At 36.9% G+C, this 18,017-nt stretch overlaps 1 protein-coding gene and 1 long non-coding RNA gene across 2 annotated transcripts in view; both read right to left on the bottom strand.

The window, feature by feature from the left end:
- Positions 1-8,015: 8,015 nt before the first annotated feature.
- LOC149169256 (uncharacterized) lies at positions 8,016-13,982 on the bottom strand. Its single transcript, XR_016259782.1, has 3 exons — positions 13,846-13,982; positions 13,648-13,699; positions 8,016-8,524 (listed from the first exon to the last, which is right to left on the bottom strand). It is a non-coding gene; the product is annotated as an uncharacterized LOC149169256 (long non-coding RNA).
- The window catches only part of LOC149169255 (uncharacterized protein At4g18257-like), a 31,032-nt gene continuing 26,730 nt past the window's right edge, over positions 13,716-18,017 (bottom strand). Inside the window, exons 2-3 of the mRNA XM_089428618.1 lie at positions 15,009-15,329; positions 13,716-14,301 (exon numbers count right to left, since the gene is read on the bottom strand). Of these exons, the coding sequence (XP_089284744.1) occupies positions 14,070-14,301; positions 15,009-15,329 (553 nt within the window). The 3' untranslated portion in view covers positions 13,716-14,069. The remainder of the gene's footprint in view (positions 14,302-15,008; positions 15,330-18,017) is intronic.

Genomic DNA, 18,017 nt, shown 5'->3' with positions numbered 1-18,017 from the left:
TATTGATGAAAGCCCTTCTCGGCCAGAGCTAGAGAGCAGTCCTCCTCCTCCACAAGATTTTGAACTCAGTGCAAGAAAGACACCTGAAATAGATCCCAGTCAACAGGAGGTATATGACTACCTTGAATCTTTAGAAAAATCAGCTGCAGGTCCGAGTACCACTCTGCCCCACATGACACCAGATGCACAAATTCAATCCTTAAAGCAGGAGGTATTTGAATTAGAGGTTCTAAACAGACATATCAAGCAAGAAAATGAAGCACTCAAGGAGCAGAGCAAAGTAGATAAAATTATTCATGATAACACTATGCTTCATTTGGGACTATGGCAAAAGAAAAACAAGAAACTAAAGAAAAAGTGCAGAAAGTTGAGCAGAGAATTGATCAATCTCAAATTCAGATGTCTAATAAGGAAACCCAGGATGGTGGTAGCACCAAATAAGAAGAAAAGAGGGCTAGATGTCCTAGCAGAGGCTTCAGAACATATGGATTAAAGGGGAATGACTAAATTTTGGTTGCATGAGGACATGCAACACCTTCACAGTGGGGGTATGTTGAGCCCCAAACCTGCATCTTCCCTATATACCTTTTCAGCCTTCTTTTCCATTTATTTGATCCACCAAGCTGTCAAATCATTGTATATTAGTCTAAAAAGAGCTTATAAAATGGTTTCCTAACTATGTTTATGACTGCTGTTTGATTTAGATTTTTGTTCAAGCAGCGGCGGAAACTTGTCACTTTCCGCAGCCAGCTCAAGTTTCCGCAGCCATTTTGTTAAAGACTATGTTACAGGTGTCCAATGGAGAATCCGGCCACATGGGAAAGCTGCAAATGACATGTACATGGAGCGTGTCCCCTCAGTTCAGCCGAATCACTCACAAACAGCCATGGTCAAAGACGGTCAAAGGAGGGGTCAAACCAAGAGTTTTGCGGTGGCACGGCTCTGTTTTGCCCACGTGAAGGTTTACATGGCAAGATCCTCAATTTCCGGAGGTGTGCCAACACCTGTGGATCAATCCGTGAACTAAATCGAGCAGCCACCACTCCATGGATTTAACTGTCATAATTACCATACCGCTAGATCTCAAGCCATGGAGATTTACGTGTCTGTTTGGCAGCGTAGAATCTAGGAATTAGTTATAGTATTTTCACTTATAAATAACGCGTTATCAAACGCTTAACAGTTAGCTTTTCATATGTAATATTCACTGTGTTTTACGAGCCACTATACCGTGCTATATTTCTATGTTTTTACTGCACTTTAATATATGAGAAGACAACATTCTTGAGTTCCATTTGTGACTGAGTATTGATTGGCTGAGGTTGCAAAGGGCCCCTGTACACCAAAGCCTTGTATCTACTGTATAATTTCTCGCCTTCTTTCATTATGTTACTGCTTTTATAATTAGTTGCCTGTATATATATTTCCTAATGTTTATAACTAACTGTTGTTCATCTTTTCCTTTTATGCTTTCTTATGGTTGCTAGCTGATCAGTCTTTTTCTTTCAGGTTCTTGTAGGCAACCCGGGCAAATTACATAGTTTTAATGACTACTGACATGAGATCATCTTGTCCTTTCTGCTGATTCATTTACTGAGTTTTAATTCCAGCATTGTCATTTCTTTCAATTTTGCTTTGCTTATTTACTTTTCTGCCACTTAGATATCATATTACTCATCTGTTTATGATCTCCTTCCTATAGCCAAGCGACTCAATTAGTGAGGAATCATAATATTATTTGATGTAGTATTATTTAGTTTGCTTTCCTGCAAGTTAGAGATTAAATTACTTATATCATTTTCAAGAATTGAAATATGAATGAGTAGTTAAATCTTAGTTTCCTTTTATGCAATTTGATTTCCTGCAACTTAGATATCATATTACTCAGCTTGTTTATGATTACTTCCTATAGCCGGAGCGAGTCGAAAGGTGAAGGGTCAGAATGTGGGTTGAAGTAGTGTGATTTAGTTTGCTTTGCTTTCAGTCTTTGAGTTGCTTTGAGTTCAGTTTTTTATTTTCTTTTCATACAGCAGTAAGGATACTGGGCCATTGTCACTAGTTCACTGTTTTGGTACATTTATTTCCTTTTGAGAATTGATTTCATCACAGTCAGTTTGAAACCTTCTTTTTGAGAACTTTAAAGTTTGGAAAATCATTGTAGAAATCATCATTACCATCCATACTTGAATCATTGTAGAAATCACCATTACCATCCATACTTGACTTTCAATTTCGCCATCTCACACTAGGGAATCCACAGAAGATAAACCCAAAAACAAATCAAAAAACGAAAAAGAACTAAGAAATCGGTTATCTTACATATACAGTGCACTTCACTTCAGCAGTTTACGACTCCCGGATTGACATTTTAAATAGCAATTTATGACACACTAAATTGACCAAACAGTTACATAGTGGCAAAGATCGCATGAGAAGCAATAAGTCACAAATTTTCACTACAACTTTGTGACTAGACTTCATCATAAATTTTGGTTAGGTCGTAAGGTCACTTCTTTGGCTTATGAGGCAAAGATTGTGGATATTGAAGCCTTTCGGGAGTTAGGTTCGTGGGATGAAGGAGGATTAAGGCTTCCGAACAGACTCTGAGAATCGGTGACAACTATGGGAATAATATAGGGGCTCCAAATTTTGAAGGATCTAACATTTTGGAGGGGTTGTTGCAGCAGCTATAATAGAACCTTTACTATGACTCTGAGCAGTCACAAATCCCCTTCTTCTATGAGATCCTCCATACTCACTATGAGCTTCACACAAGCAACTACAACAAGCCAACTCCATCAACATGTTTGTAAATACCATACTAAGCTCTTCCATGCCTATTCTTCTCCTAGTATTTCTGTTGACTCCTTCCTCTAGAATCTTCATCTGAGCACTCTCTGCTCTTCTAGATTACGTATGAAATTTACTCACCATCTTCATTTGAGAACTTTGTTGTTCTTCCTCACTTTCTACTACAAGGTTCCTTGCCATCATCCTCAACTGCAAACATTCATCGCTGCTACTTGGAATCAACAATTAATCCATTATTAACTAAAAACAAAATAGCATTACCTCCTTGTTCAATCTTCACTCGAGCACACAATTGTTGTTGCATTATTATTCTTATTGTTGTCATCCCTTTGTTGTTGCACACCTTCCTATTCTTTAAATCAACGCCATTATTCCTCTTGATTGCTCATTATCCAACCATTTCTAGTCATCTTGATTTTCTTGTAGCAATTGTTTCACATGATTGAGTTTTGCTCCTAACTCAACCATCTCCTTATCGAATTCTTCATCATTGAGTCCAATTGTTTTGGCACTTTCTTCTTTTTCTTGTGACTTTCCTCTGAACCCCTGCTATGACTAATAATTTTCATCTTCATCCCTTCCTCTATTGAAGTCTCTTTTTCTACTAGTGAGCTGCAACAAGCCATTTTTTCTATGTAACAAGTTTGCTACTTGTCACCCATACCAAGTGATCCTCTTGGTATCTTCTCTTCTCTAGGTTCTCTGCAGTAGAACTTCTTCTTGAGCACTCTTGTTCCTTTGCTTTCAAAGTTGTTGGTTGTCGCATCTTCAACTGCTCACGCTTCTTAGTTTTTTTGTTGGGTTTTGTCACCATTTCTTCATCCAAGATCTTTTCCTGCTCCTCCTTCTTTGACGTAGCTTATTTACTATGGTAGTTGCTACCAATTCAGTCATGCTAAGAATTCATCTTGTCCCCTTCTTGGTGTAAGGTTCTTCTTCCCTAGCTCTTTGTGACAAGTGTGTTTCTTGCCTCAATACCAATTTCTTTGCTTGGTGTCTTTCCTTCTCCTATCCTTTATGCCTTTGTTCCTCTTCCTTGAAAATTCTCATCCAAAAGTGCACTTCCTCAAGATGTAAATTCAAATGAGATCATTGATCCAATAGTTCAAACCCTAATACAAGACTTCCTCTAGGGTTTTGCAAGTTCTATCATTTTTATGATGTAATTCTTCATTAATTATTTCAAGGTCCATGTGTTTCTTCCACTAAAGCCTCTTCAAGCGAGCTTCTTTCTCTTTGCGTGTCCTTAACTTATTGATGGCATGCACACTCTTCAAATGTCGTCTCTTTCATGATAGAATTATAAATCACGTATCCCTGCAATCATCTCACTTACTTCCTAATTTTTTACTTCTCCAGCAAGTCCAATTTGCAATCTTTTGTGATCAAAAATCTTCAAAATTGAAAAACAAACTATTTTTACCTTTTTCAGACTCTCTGTTAGTCTAGCCTTCTTGTAGCTTTAGTGTTCAAGCAGCGTTCCTTGTTTGTTCTTTTCTTCCAATGTGTCTTGTATCCTCCACTAAGATCTATCAATTAAAGAGTTTTTCCACCTCTGATATGACTTAATCAACAGACCGGGTGACCCTAGATGCCAATAACCCAGGAAACACCACACGCAACTCTAAATTCAAACCAAATTTAAATATGCACTCATCTCAAGAACTTGGATATACTTGGATAAAGTCCATGAGATATCTTTCTCTCATCTTCTGATCTCTTCCTCACCTCATTCACTACATAGGATTCACTTATCCAACGATGTAACGGGCAAGTCCACGGGAATTTAAAACCCCAACACTTAGCCCTAAAAACTTTCTATTGTAGGCATTGTGAAGTAATTTCATAGCGCAATAAAAATCTTATAGGCACTATGAGTTGATTACGTAGCGCTACAAAAACGCTGTCTTTTCGAATTCGTGGAAGGTGAAATGACTCGGCTTTTCTACCAATTGATTCTACATGCCCTAGACTTGTTTCCTAAAATTACACACGATTTCATATGCCCTCCTTCATGGGGATTTACAACTCCAACTCAAACTTACCAAGTAGGAACAAATCTGAAATGGTCTTGACAGTATTCAAACAGGGTCCTCTAGTTTTCTCTTGTAATAGCACATCAATCACCAACATAAAACACGCAACCAATATTCCAGGGCACAGACACACATTCTTCTACATACTTTACAATAGGAATCCCACAAAGGAAAATGGGAAATCTCATCATACAACTTCACCAATCGAAACAATCAAAGAGGCATTAACGCAGGGTACTTTTTTTTCTCTAACAGCACTCAAATTACATATGGTGTTGGCTAGGACTATACTTGCCAAAAAATCCTATGCCCCGACCTATTATACTATAGCGAGGAGACACTTTTGGTACAACTGGATCTACCTCTGCTTATTCCTTTGACTATTACCTACATGTGTGCATCTCTACGTGAAAAAACCTATGCTTCATTTCGATCTATATGCTATAAAATGTACTTCTCGATCTCGGTCAATTAGAACTACGGGTGATGCTTATTCTTGAACTAATAAATATGGTTTTGGTTCGGATGCTAGCTCAGATGTTGGTGGTCTACCAGAACACAACAAATACTCCATCACAAGGTGTTGAAACCATTTCAACAAGAACACAAAAGGTATTAATGAACCCCAACGATCTATGGTTCCAATATTAACATTATTTAACACAAACTGAGTTTACAAATGCAGATTTCTAAAGACAATAACGAACATGAATAAAAAGGTGATTGCAATAGTTTATGAACAGGAATAAAAAGGTGATGCCAACAGTTTACGAACAGAAATCGATTTGCCCCAAAGACCAACACTTCATTAATCATATATAGACAGAGAGGTAACAAATACAGAGGCATATAAATAAACTTCTCATTAATCAAATGTGACGTACTTATCCAACGATGTAACGGGCAAGTCCACGGGAATTTGAAACCCCAACACTTAGCCCTAAAAACTTTTTGTTGTAGGTGTTGTGAAGTAATTTCATAGCGCAGTAAAAATCTTGTAGGCACTATGAGTTGATTTCGTAGCGCTACAAAAAAACTGTCTTTTCGAATACATGGAAGGTGAAATGACTCGGATTTTCTACCAATTGATTCTACATGCCCTAGACTTGCTTCCTAAAATTACATGTGACTTCATATGCCCTCCTTCATGAGGATTTACAACTCTAACTCAAACTTACCAAGTAGGAACAAATCTGAAATGGTCTAAGTGACAGCGTTCAAACAGGTTCCTCTAGTTTTCTCTTGTAATAGCGCATCAATCACCAACATAAAACATACAACCACTATTCCAGGGCACAGACACACATTCTTCTACATACTTTACAATAGGAATCCCACAAAGGCAAATGGGAAATCTCATCATACAACTTCACCAGTCGAAACAATCAAAGAGGCATTAACACAAGGTACTTTTTTTCTCTAACAGCACTCAAATTACATATGGTGTTGGCTAGGACTATAGTTGCCAAAAAATCCTATGCCCCGACCTATTGTACTATAGCGAGGAGACACTTTTGGTACAACTAGATCTGCCTCTGCTTATTCCTTTGACTATTACCTACATGTATGCATCTCTACATGAAAAAACCTATGCTTCATTCCGATCTATATGCTATAAAATGTACTTCTCGATCTCGATCAATTGGAACTACGATTGATGCTTATTCTTGAACTAATAAATATGGTTCTGGTTCGGATGCTAGCTCAGAGGTTCGTGGTCTACCAGAACACAACAAATACTCCACCACAGGGTGTTTAAACCATTTCAACAAGAACACAAAAGGTATTAACGAACCCCAACGATCTATGGTTCCAATATTAATATTCTTTAACACAAACTGACTTTACAAATGCAGGTTTCTAAAGACAATAATGAACAGTGATAAAAACGTGATTGCAACAGTTTATGAACAGAGATAAAAAGGCGATTGCAACAATTTACGAACAGAGATCGATTTGCCCCAAAGACCAACACTTCATTAATCATATATAGACAAAGAGGTAACAAATAGACAGGCATATAAATAAACTTCTCATTAATCAAATTTGACATACTTATCCAACAATGTAACGGGCAAGTCCACGGGAATTTAAAACCCCAACACTTAGCCCTAAAAACTTTTTGTTGTAGGTGTTGTGAAGTAATTTCATAGCGTAGTAAAAATCTTGTAGGCACAATGAGTTGATTTCGTAGCGCTACAAAAAAATTGTCTTTTCGAATTCTTGGAAGGTGAAATGACTTGGCTTTTCTACCAATTGATTCTACGTGCCTTATACTTGCTTCCTAAAATTACACACGACTTCATATGCCCTCCTTCATGGGGATTTAAAACTCTAACTCAAACTTACCAAGTAGCAACAAATCTGAAATGGTCTTGACAGCATTCAAACAGGGTCCTCTGGTTTTCTCTTGTAATAGCGCATCAATCACCAACATAAAACATGCAACCACTATTCCAGGGCACAGACACACATTCTTCTACATACTTTACAATAGGAATCCCACAAAGGCAAATGGGAAATCTCATCATACAACTTCACCAATCGAAACAATCAAAGAGGCATTAATGCAGGGTACTTTTTTTTCTCTAACAGCGCTCAAATTACATATGGTGTTGACTAGGACTATAGTTGCCAAAAAATCCTATGGCTCGTCCTATTGTACTATAGCGAGGAGACACTTTTGGTACAACTAGATCTGCCTCTACTTATTCCTTTGACTATTACCTACATGTGCGCATCTCTACGTGAAAAAACCTATGCTTCATTCCGATCTATATGCTATAAAACGTACTTCTCGATCTCGATCAATTGGAACTATAGGTGATGCATATTCTTGAACTAATAAATATGGGTCTGGTTCGGATGCTAGGTCAGATGTTGGTGGTCTACTAGAACACAACAAATACTCCATCACGGGGCATTGAAACCATTTCAACAAGAACACAAAAGGTATTAATGAACCCCAACGACCTATGGTTCCAATATTAATATTCTTTAACACACACTGACTTTACAAGTGCAGATTTCTAAAGACAATAACGAACAGGAATAAAAAGGTGATTGCAACAGTTTACGAACAGGAATAAAAAGGTGATTGCAACAATTTACGAACAGAAATCGATTTTCCCCAAAGGCCAACACTTCATTAATCATATATAGACAGAGAGGTAACAAATACAAAGGCATATAAATAAACTTCTCATATCAAATTTGACATACATTAAACTTGTCAAATATACAATTTGGGCATGTGCATCCCAAGCCTCTCGACCTCTGCCTCTTCTCCTCGCATTGGAGCTTCTCTTCTTCTACCTTCGTTGCACTCCCTCTTCTCAAACACTCTTTCTCTTTAAAAATGAAGCTAACATGGAACAACCAAGAGTCACAAGAGATGATTCATTTCCCCTTCTCACAAAATAAGGGAAACTGAAAAACCAAGAGTCACAAGAGATGATTCATTTCCCCTTCTCACAAAATAAGGAAAACTGAAATTACATTTACATTAGGAAATATTTCCTCCAACTTATTTTAAAAACAAACTCACAACCTGATATAAATATCTACAATCTCCTACAAAACATTTAAAATTTCTCCCAGCGCTATCATGTGACCATCCCATCACACTGGCAAGCTTCGGTCCAGTGTTCATCGAACTTTGTGCCCCATCTATGCACCTACATCAGTCAAGCCCATGATCAACAACAACTAGCAGCAATATCAAAGAACTTCACATCTAGCTCTAAACCACTTTAGTTAACATTTGGAGCTTACATGTATTATATTAATTAAATTAGTATATGTAAATTTTATATTTATTTTTATATAATATTAGAAAAAATATGTTATAAATGGATAGAATTATTTTGATATTTATTAATAATTATATTTTATTAGATTAGATTACAAAAAAAAAATTATTAATTTAGAGTATAAAGTATAAATAATATATAATAATTTAGGTAATTTTTTTTATTTTGAATAGGTATTTCATTTTTAATATTTGAAAGTAATTTATGAATATTTTTTTCATTATGGTTATTTTATTTTGCAACACTATCAAAGCTAACTATGAGTTGTTATTCATCATTTAAAATGTAACAAATAAACACTTTTAACTAGCAACATCAAGACATCCACTAGGAATAATGTTATTTTTCTAAAATGTTATTGGTTCTTGTAAAGTTGATTTTGATAATTTATTTATTTTATTTTGAGATTCATTACTTCAAAATTTTCTAATGGCATGAATGTACTTACCTTTGTGTTTCATTAACTAGTTGAGGTGACTCTTATACCAACCTCACATAAATATTCAATGATTGTCTTTCAATAAGTCAAAATGTATTGAAGTTAATGATAATTGTTTTACGAAAAATGATATGGGATTATAGACATGTGGATTTTCACTTAAACACCCATTCAACCCCCCTTTATTGTCGAATCATAGCCCTCTATGACTCTATTTGTGTCCATCTTGCAACTGCTAATGTATTTCAGTTTATTGATTTTCATGTACAATGTTTACATGTTACATTGTTGGGCCTTCAATCTAATAAATCAGGGATAACTTTTTTGCAGTAGGGTTCTTCCTGCGTCCAAGTTGAGGCCATCACTCCAAAACTCTTCAACTTTTCATACTTCTTGGCACCAATCTCAGGGGGTACTTTCTCCATGCAAGTGAAAGTCGTTGATCTTGTCTCTTCACTTGCAACCAAAAAACAAAATCGAACAAGAATCCTCTTCGTCTTTATGTGGCTCCTACATGGAGGTAGGCAGCGTCAGGAAAGGAATATGCTCAAAGATTACGGCGTAACGAAGGACACTTCAATCTTTCTAGTTTCAAGGTTAAGCGGTGGAGCCAAAGGCTGTGTTGCAACCTATTCCTCTCAGTTTAGATCCATTAAGAATGCCCTAAATCTAGGGCTCTCACATCCGACTCCCAAATATTTCTCAAGGTCAGTCTTCAGTGTAGATCAGGTAGAAGATATTCCAACTATTGAAGTGGATCATCCTCAATCCAACACTTCTTGCATAGATTATCTGCGACATGCCATTATTTGTCTCTTTAATCGGTTTTGGCCAACGATGCTTTGAGAATGGGTGTACCAACCCTGGTCCCCAAATATGGAATTGTTTTTTTATTCAAAGTGTTTCTTCGTGGTATATTGCAAAAATCTAAAGAATCGTCAAAGGGTTTTTAATCAAGAACCCTAGTTTTAGGGTCGCTTTGGGATCTTCTTTGAGCCATAGTTCCGTTATTTTAACCCATTGTCCATCACAGCTCTAGCCACTCCAATTTGGGTAAGACACCCTAATATGCCCCTTCATCTCCTCCATCTCGATATCTTTGTTGATGTAGGAAACTCACTCGGCCATTTTATTAAGGTAGGCATACTCTAGTTGAAGGGGTATTGTAACCTTTGCTCACATGTGTTGAAATAGATCTTAGCAAAGGGTTACCTGACAAAATCCTCGTCAATTGGAATGGCCTCATTTATTCGCAACCGGTGGACTATGAAAACACAACATTTTGTTGCAAGATCTGTCAATATCTTGATCATCTCCGAAATGCTTGCCCTTCTTCGAAAGGGCTCTCTCCTCCCCCAAATGCCAAGAAAAAAATCCAAGGATAGAAAAACCCGAAAGATCCAAAAGGATCTAAGAATTCTTCAGTTGACAAGCAAGACAACATGCAACGACAAAATACATGTACAACTAAATCAAGTCCTTCAGCATCAACTCAACGGCGTGCAATGCCATCACATCCCTCTAAACATTGCAATCTACCCCTCAAATGGAAATGAAAGAGAACCATGATCTTGGCTTTGTTAATGAGTCGGCATAAATGTTTCCATTAATCAAATCACATGAATAGTGATAAAGAAGCAACCAACATTGCAGGCCCCCTAGAAATGGCATTGTCTCAAGGAAATGCAACCATTGTCTCCTGTACATATGTTCTTGAAAACTCAACGAAATATATTGACATTCACAAGAGAAAAAAAAAGAGAGGACCTTTAGAAAAACCCATGATCATTTATGGAATCAAAGACTATGACCGTAGTAAATGTATTAGCAATGTCAATTTCAAGTTAGCTTGTCTTTTGAGTTTGGATTTAGCTGGATTTCCCCTGGGACCAACCAATGCAAATTCCTTGGTGTTCATGTAATCCCAAGTTAGCTTGTCTTTCAATATTGGATTTGGTTGGTTTTCCCCTAAGACCGACCAATCCAAATTTCTCAGTGTTCATGTAATTAGTGGTTCAGAAAGTAATACAATTTTCAATTGTGTTCATGTAATTAGTGGTTCATAAAGTAATACCATTTTTAATTCTCACACACGCATAACACTTAAACTAATATATTATAAAATATAGAAAAATAAAATAAAATGTTTTGTTTTAGATGAAGTGGTATATATTATTTATTATTTGGATTTTGAATTAGCGTAACTATATATATAATAAAAAGTGAAGTGATATATTTTATTATTTGAATTTTGAATTGAAGTGACATGAACCCTTTATTTTGTATCTATTTAAAGGACTAGTACTTTCATTTTATGGGTTGTATTTAAAACTAGTTTATAAATATTTTTTCATTTTAAATTTTTTTTTAAAAGCACTACTATATTTCATTATGGATTTTCATCCACTACTTATAATATAACAAAATAGTATTTTTAACTCAACCAATTTCAACTCATCCAAGGTGATGATGTCATCTTCTATCATGCGATTTGTTTTTGTAACACTTGATTGTGCATTTTTTGTTTTAAGTCCATTTTAAACCTCAAAATTCCCCTAATGTGACTCTCCATCAAATCTATAATTGGCTTTAGCATCCTAAGCAACACTCTTTGCAAGCAATCCAACTTAGATCTTCACCTTTGATGTCTTACAAGAAACAAACTTGCACTACTCTTTAACTGCACATGTGATCTAGCTAAATGTCTAGGTGAGTGATGATGCGTACTAATACTCCTCAAGTGCTTAAACCCTCTATAATCATGTCTTCTCTCATGAGATCCATGCTTTGTCATGGTTTCATGTATTATGTTGGACTCCTTGTGAAATTGTCTCTGTAACATCGGTATTGATCGGGGCGCCCTTGAACGGTAAGAGGTTTTGGACGAGAGCGGAGCGATTCCATACATCAATCGATGCATGGCAAGCGGAGGTGAGAGAAAACCGTCGTTGATCACACGCTATCGATCAAGCAAGTCAACCGCGCGAAACATGCGTATGACGTCGAATCTGGAGGGCTCAGATCAGACGGCTGAGATTGCGCCCGACGGAGGAAGCGGAATCGACAGGGAATTAAGCCGCGTTCTAGAAGGGATTTGGAATCCATTTGACTGCCACGGTGGAGGAAAGATTCATCCACAGCGTAACTGAAGAAACGAACCGACGAAGCATGCTGGCGCCATTTAGAGGAGGACAAGTGGCCACTCCCTGAGTGTTCATGATGACGCTGAACGCAAGGAACTCCAAGCGCAGCTGCAGAAGGCGAATCGACACAGGCGGAAGAGGAACCGAACAGGCATAGGGATCGAATGGCTAAAGCCATGAACAAAGACAGTCGAATCAGTCAGAGTTGATTTGGAGTCAGAATTGAGAGGAGTCCAAGCGACCAAGAGAGACAGTGAACAGTGAACCCTGAGAGGAGGACTGAACATAGAGAACAGTAAAGCCAAGCAGAAGAGACAGAGGGCCGAGCTGACCACAGGCAGCGTCGAACACCAAAGAGCTTGAAGATTCAGACCTTCCCATAGAAGAATATGTCCAAACTGAGCATCACATTTGGCTCTTTCCACAGTAGACCAAGGGTCACAGAGCTGGTAGGAAGAAGATAAGTCTGTGTACTCCAAGTGGCTTGGTGAATCCAAGAACCACCCTGCCAAGCAAAATCTGCTTCAGGAGAACTCATATTAAGTCCCTGTATTGTAATTTCTCTGCTGAAAAACACAATAAAACAAAGCCACCACTGAAGCTGGACTGGAGACGTAGCCTTGGAGAATAGGGTGAACTCCTTATTAAAATTGTTTGTGCCTTTGTGTTGCTTACTGCATTTCTCTGTTGTCTCTCCATTTTATTGTCTATGTATTGGCAATCTAATTGATCCGTTGTTTCAATAACACAAAACACACACTAGCACATGAGTCTGTAATACCTTAGTTTAATAAACCTTTAACTGATGGCACTCATAGGGTGAATATCATATCAATTTCCCTAAAATTTGGGGGTGCTCTCACACATCCCCCATGTGCATCTCCCGGTTCCCACACTTCCCCATCCTATAAACTTGGTGGAATGTTCATTTTACCACTAACTTTTATGCACTAGCACTAGCAATTTTTTTCCCAAACTTCATTTCACCAAATTTGAACATGTAACATAACTAGCAAAATTAGTCCCCACCTAACCATGACAAAAGGTGGTCAGCAAAAGAAGGCATTGAAAAGAACCAAAGGGGGATGATTGGAAGATGCTGAGCACTCAAAATTTAAGAAGAAAGATGACCAAGAACCTCCTCCCATGTTTCTTCTATGGCATAAACTGAAGACTTTAGACCTTAATAGTCTTCATGACCATTTTGTTCATTGGATGCACATCATAGACTAGAAGATGATGTTGGATCGTATCCCTATTGATGTCCCACTTTTTTTGTACAACGTAATTTTTTCTCCTCTGATAATGTTTACAACCAAAAAACGAAAATAATCTTCTTACAGGTTATAAAGAAATTCATGAGAAGTTTTGGTACATCCTGTTACAACAGTGAAATGCATACTTGCCTCGTGAATCCAGTGCAAATGGCAAGATAATATTTGTTGCTGAGGATTTAAACTGACACAAAAGAAAATGAATATCACTGCTTCAGAGCATCAAATTGAGAATTATTTTAGGTTCTTCCTGCTTTGAGAAGACAATTCTTGTGAATATTGGAAACAGGATAAGCAAACTTCAATATCATTTAGAGTTTAGGGCATTACATGTTATCTCTGGAACCGCAGTGTAGAAAACAAAGTCTTTGGAAAGGTCTATTACAAACTGGAAGCGGCATCCCCTATCCAAAAACGTTGTTCAGAATCTTCTTTGTCTGTTTTCCTTCCAGAATCTTCAATGGTCAGTTTTATATTCCTCGTTAGGAGCATACAATGAACACATATTTTTAAGGATTCATAGTACAAGGTCTTCATACAAAAGGTGCAAAATTTTAATCTGCACCAACTCCATTGCTGATCACATCACTAGGCACAGACTGACTGTCTGGGCATGGAGAACAGGGAGGTTGTGTATGCTCTAGTTTGGAGGATTTTAATTTTTCAATCTGTTTCCTCAAATATGCTTGCCGCAATTTCTCTCGATTCTTTTCAGCTTGAATTTGCCGTCGTTGCTTTAAACCAGAGGCCTTTTCCCTAGCTTCAGTGGTTTCTTGGTTTACTTCCCTGCATAGGAAAACATGACAAATATGAAATCTAAAAGAACAATGAAACATTCAACTCTATAGTAGCAGATATTTAAAGCTTGAATTCCTTGATGAACGTTGAACCTAAAAATTGAAATTTTACCTAAACAAAACGGCAAGCCTTTGTTATGGAGCAACTAGACAGATCAGAGGAACAAACTGCTCATCTTTTATAGCACACTTCAACATCTGACAGGAAAGTTGAATGGAACAGCAAGGTCTTTGGAAACACTTTTAAAAGAAAACATGAGCTAAAGGCAGAAATAGTTCATCTTTAGACTGAACATGAAGTGAATTGTTCAAATCAAGATTTCGTAGATGAGGAAGATCTAAACCTGGATGATGTATATAAAAAGAAGTGTTCTGAGGCAGAAGTTAAGAGTTCAATGGCTTAAAGATGAGGACAGGAATTCAGTCTCTGTCATAAAACTTCTCAGATGAGAAGAGACCAAAATAAAATCTCACAAATTGCCACAGTACTTGTCACGTGAACATTTGAATATCCTTGGACAAAGTGTAATTTAAAATTTTCGTTCTTCACCGTGATGGCAGTATGATCTATCAATATGCCAACTGGACCGTATGGATCTCTCGTCAGAGCGGGATTTATAAATAGAAACATTCTTATTTGGTAAAAAGAGAACTATGAAACAATACAGCCTTTACATTCCTTACAAAAACACATACCTTACTAGTCTCTTATGCTCATTGCCAACTCCAGAAAAACCAGTCCATCCAATGCCTGCATGGTTTCCATCTGAATATGAAAAGGACATATCACTGTCCATTTTACTGTCATTGTCCAGGATTCCAGTTTTATTGTTCCCTTCCAAGCTTTCAAGATCATCCTCTAAAGTACCCTTCCGAAGGAAATCCACACAGTATTTCTCATTTTCTTCATCATCCGGAAGTTCTCCACGCACAAGTTTTGCATAGAGTTCTGCTTTCTTCTCCAATGCAGCATAGCTAACTGATCCGTCATTCTCGGCTTTTAGTTGAAGTTTATCCCTGTTGAAAATTGCAAAAGTTAAAGTGAGTTGGCATAACAAACAATATAAGCAAAATCACCTATCAAACATGAACTTATAGATAGCATAATTAAATATTCACACAGACAACAAGAAAGAACAACACTATTTGTTTTCAGTTTACACTGTTCAATGTCAATTCAAAAGGCCATAGACACCAATCAGCATCACATTCAAAAGGAAAACTTTGGAAACATTGTAAAATATATGAACTTGTCCAGTTTGAACTGCTGTGAGATATATGAAACCGTTTAACACAATTAAAAAGAGAAACATTCTCAACACAATTGATTACTGCTCATTTTTAAATTGTCGTCTATTAGACTATTACCCTGGTGTCCATCAACTCTGAAGAGTTTCAATCACGCATTTCAATATTTTGCGAGCAATGAGATTAGCCTTTAAATGATTACTGATTCAAAGTTTGATTATATCTTTAACAGCAGTTCTCTTACTCGAGTTTTTTCAACTTTTCCATGTGAGACTATCAATTTAATCTTACATATTTAACAACGTCCCTTTTTGCTAGTGACTCTTAAATCTCAAAATTAAATCAAGTTACAGAATTAAGTTTTCAATTTTGATTTCACTGCTAGTTAGAACTTTTCAACATTTTGAATAACAATAAATTTGCAATGTAATACAAGCATCAGAGCCATACATTTCAGACAGATAGCTTTTCCAAGCTATTCTTGGTAGCATCACTGTGCAAAATTTGTGATCTTTGGGGCAGAAGAACTCCCACTAAATGTCAATAATTTGTTGTTCTTGTGAACTTGCTGAAGCTTTCGAAATATTTTACATCAGATGTAGAAAATATAAAGAATGCTCTGCCATTAATTGTCTTTAATAGTCGAATAAGGAATTTGTGGATAATTGAAGCTATAGAAAGCATAAGCATCGGGAAAGATTGAGAAATAATTAATTTCACAACTCAGAAGATATTAGTTAGTAATGCATCATTATCTTTGCAACACTTTCATATATAACATTTCTGTTTGTGCGTCATCTTTATTTATTTCAAATTATGTTTCAGATCCAAAAACTGTCGGTAAAAGTATCTTGAACAGTATTCTACAGTAGTAGATCTGGGCACCTGTTGAGCTGCATTGTATCGTGTTCTGTGAAAGCTGGTGAGGGCACATCACAGTTCTCAAGGAGGAGGCACCTCAATCTTGAGTTACAGAAAGATAGGACACATGCATGTATGCAAGCCAGATTGCATTGGACAAGGCATGTGCCACTACCAGCTAATCTTTGAGGCATGCACCACCAGTTAAGGATAGACTATGAGTCAATAAAAATAAAAGTCAATTACGTTTTATTTTTTAGTAAGTTATATTTCTGAGTTTGACCTAGGATAAATCAAATTCTATTTCTCAGTTTTAGTCACATGCAAACCTTATTTGTAAAGCCTAGTACACCCTTCTAAGATCTATAAGAGAGGGTCGAGATACAGATTACTCAATAGGTCTTCAACCCCGATCTTGTCCTCTCACCTTACTTGGGGGGTTAATCTTTGATCTTAGTCCAGTGGGACCTCCCTTAAGGCCCTGTGGATCTATAGGAAGGGCACTACTTGGGAAGCCATGATTGAGATAGTGTAGTTCCATCTATTGTTTTAAAAAACGGCCGAGTCAGACTGAGCCAACCCTGGTCGGGTCAGCTCGATGGCCAAAACGGAATGGCTGGCCCGGTTGTTACCGAGCTAGTCATTGACTCGGTCAACTCAATAACAACTCAGCCGACTCGGTTCTTTGACAAAAATCCTGAAGCACATTTGTCAAAAGTTGTTCCGCCTCCTACATATCAATGGTTGGGTTGTTGTTTATTGCATATTTATATAGCCCTAAAGTAATCTACCACTATGAGAAAGTTTTGAAAATTACAAGGCCGAAGTATGGTTATCCTAGTGGCATGAATTAGAAAACTGAAACAATGCATCGAGCCATACAATGTTTTTAAAAAGGCAAACGTTCTGGCATTGGACTAATAAATAAATATTTACCTCTGATTGTATTGGACAATGCACTGGGTGCCATTTTGATATAATGGATATATTTATGGGCCTGTGTTATGAATATAATTCATAACAAATAATAAAATAAAATAAATATAAAGATTAAATCATTAAATATTAATTAGGTTAAATAGTCTTTAAGTTAAGTGAAAAGGCATGTCTAAAAGACATGCCCATTCACGAAAGGTCACCTGCTGGGGTATAAATGCGGGGTCCTCATTGTAATCTTATATCATCTTATACAATTTTTTATATATAATAAATTATTATTATTAAATACCTAGTGTGTTCTTACATTCAAGTCTACAAGCTATCAGTCTTCGTGCTTCAGCGATAGTTTTTATGTTACAGTGGTATCAGAGCCATGGCACACGATATAATCATGCGGGCCTTTGAACATAGTTCGCCGCACAATGTGCCATTACGTTCACATCCTGATTACGTTGAACAGTTTAATAAAATTCAAGAAGTATTTCAGCATTTAGAAAAATCATGTGTCAAAGCTACAACATGTTTTAAGGAGACTTATGCAGAAATTGATAATAAGGAATCTTCTCCCGTGCATAATCAGAAATCTATTGAAAGTGATGTCATTATGACAGATGGGGATATAAGAAATCCGACTGAAGGTAACACACAAGAAAAGAG

Source organism: Pinus tabuliformis, chromosome 4_2 (assembly GCF_031772625.1).
Source record: "Pinus tabuliformis cultivar Carrire ecotype Pingquan chromosome 4_2, CPIR1, whole genome shotgun sequence".
NCBI classification, from domain to species: Eukaryota; Viridiplantae; Streptophyta; class Pinopsida; order Pinales; family Pinaceae; genus Pinus; species Pinus tabuliformis.
This window is presented reverse-complemented; position numbering and strand designations above follow the sequence as displayed.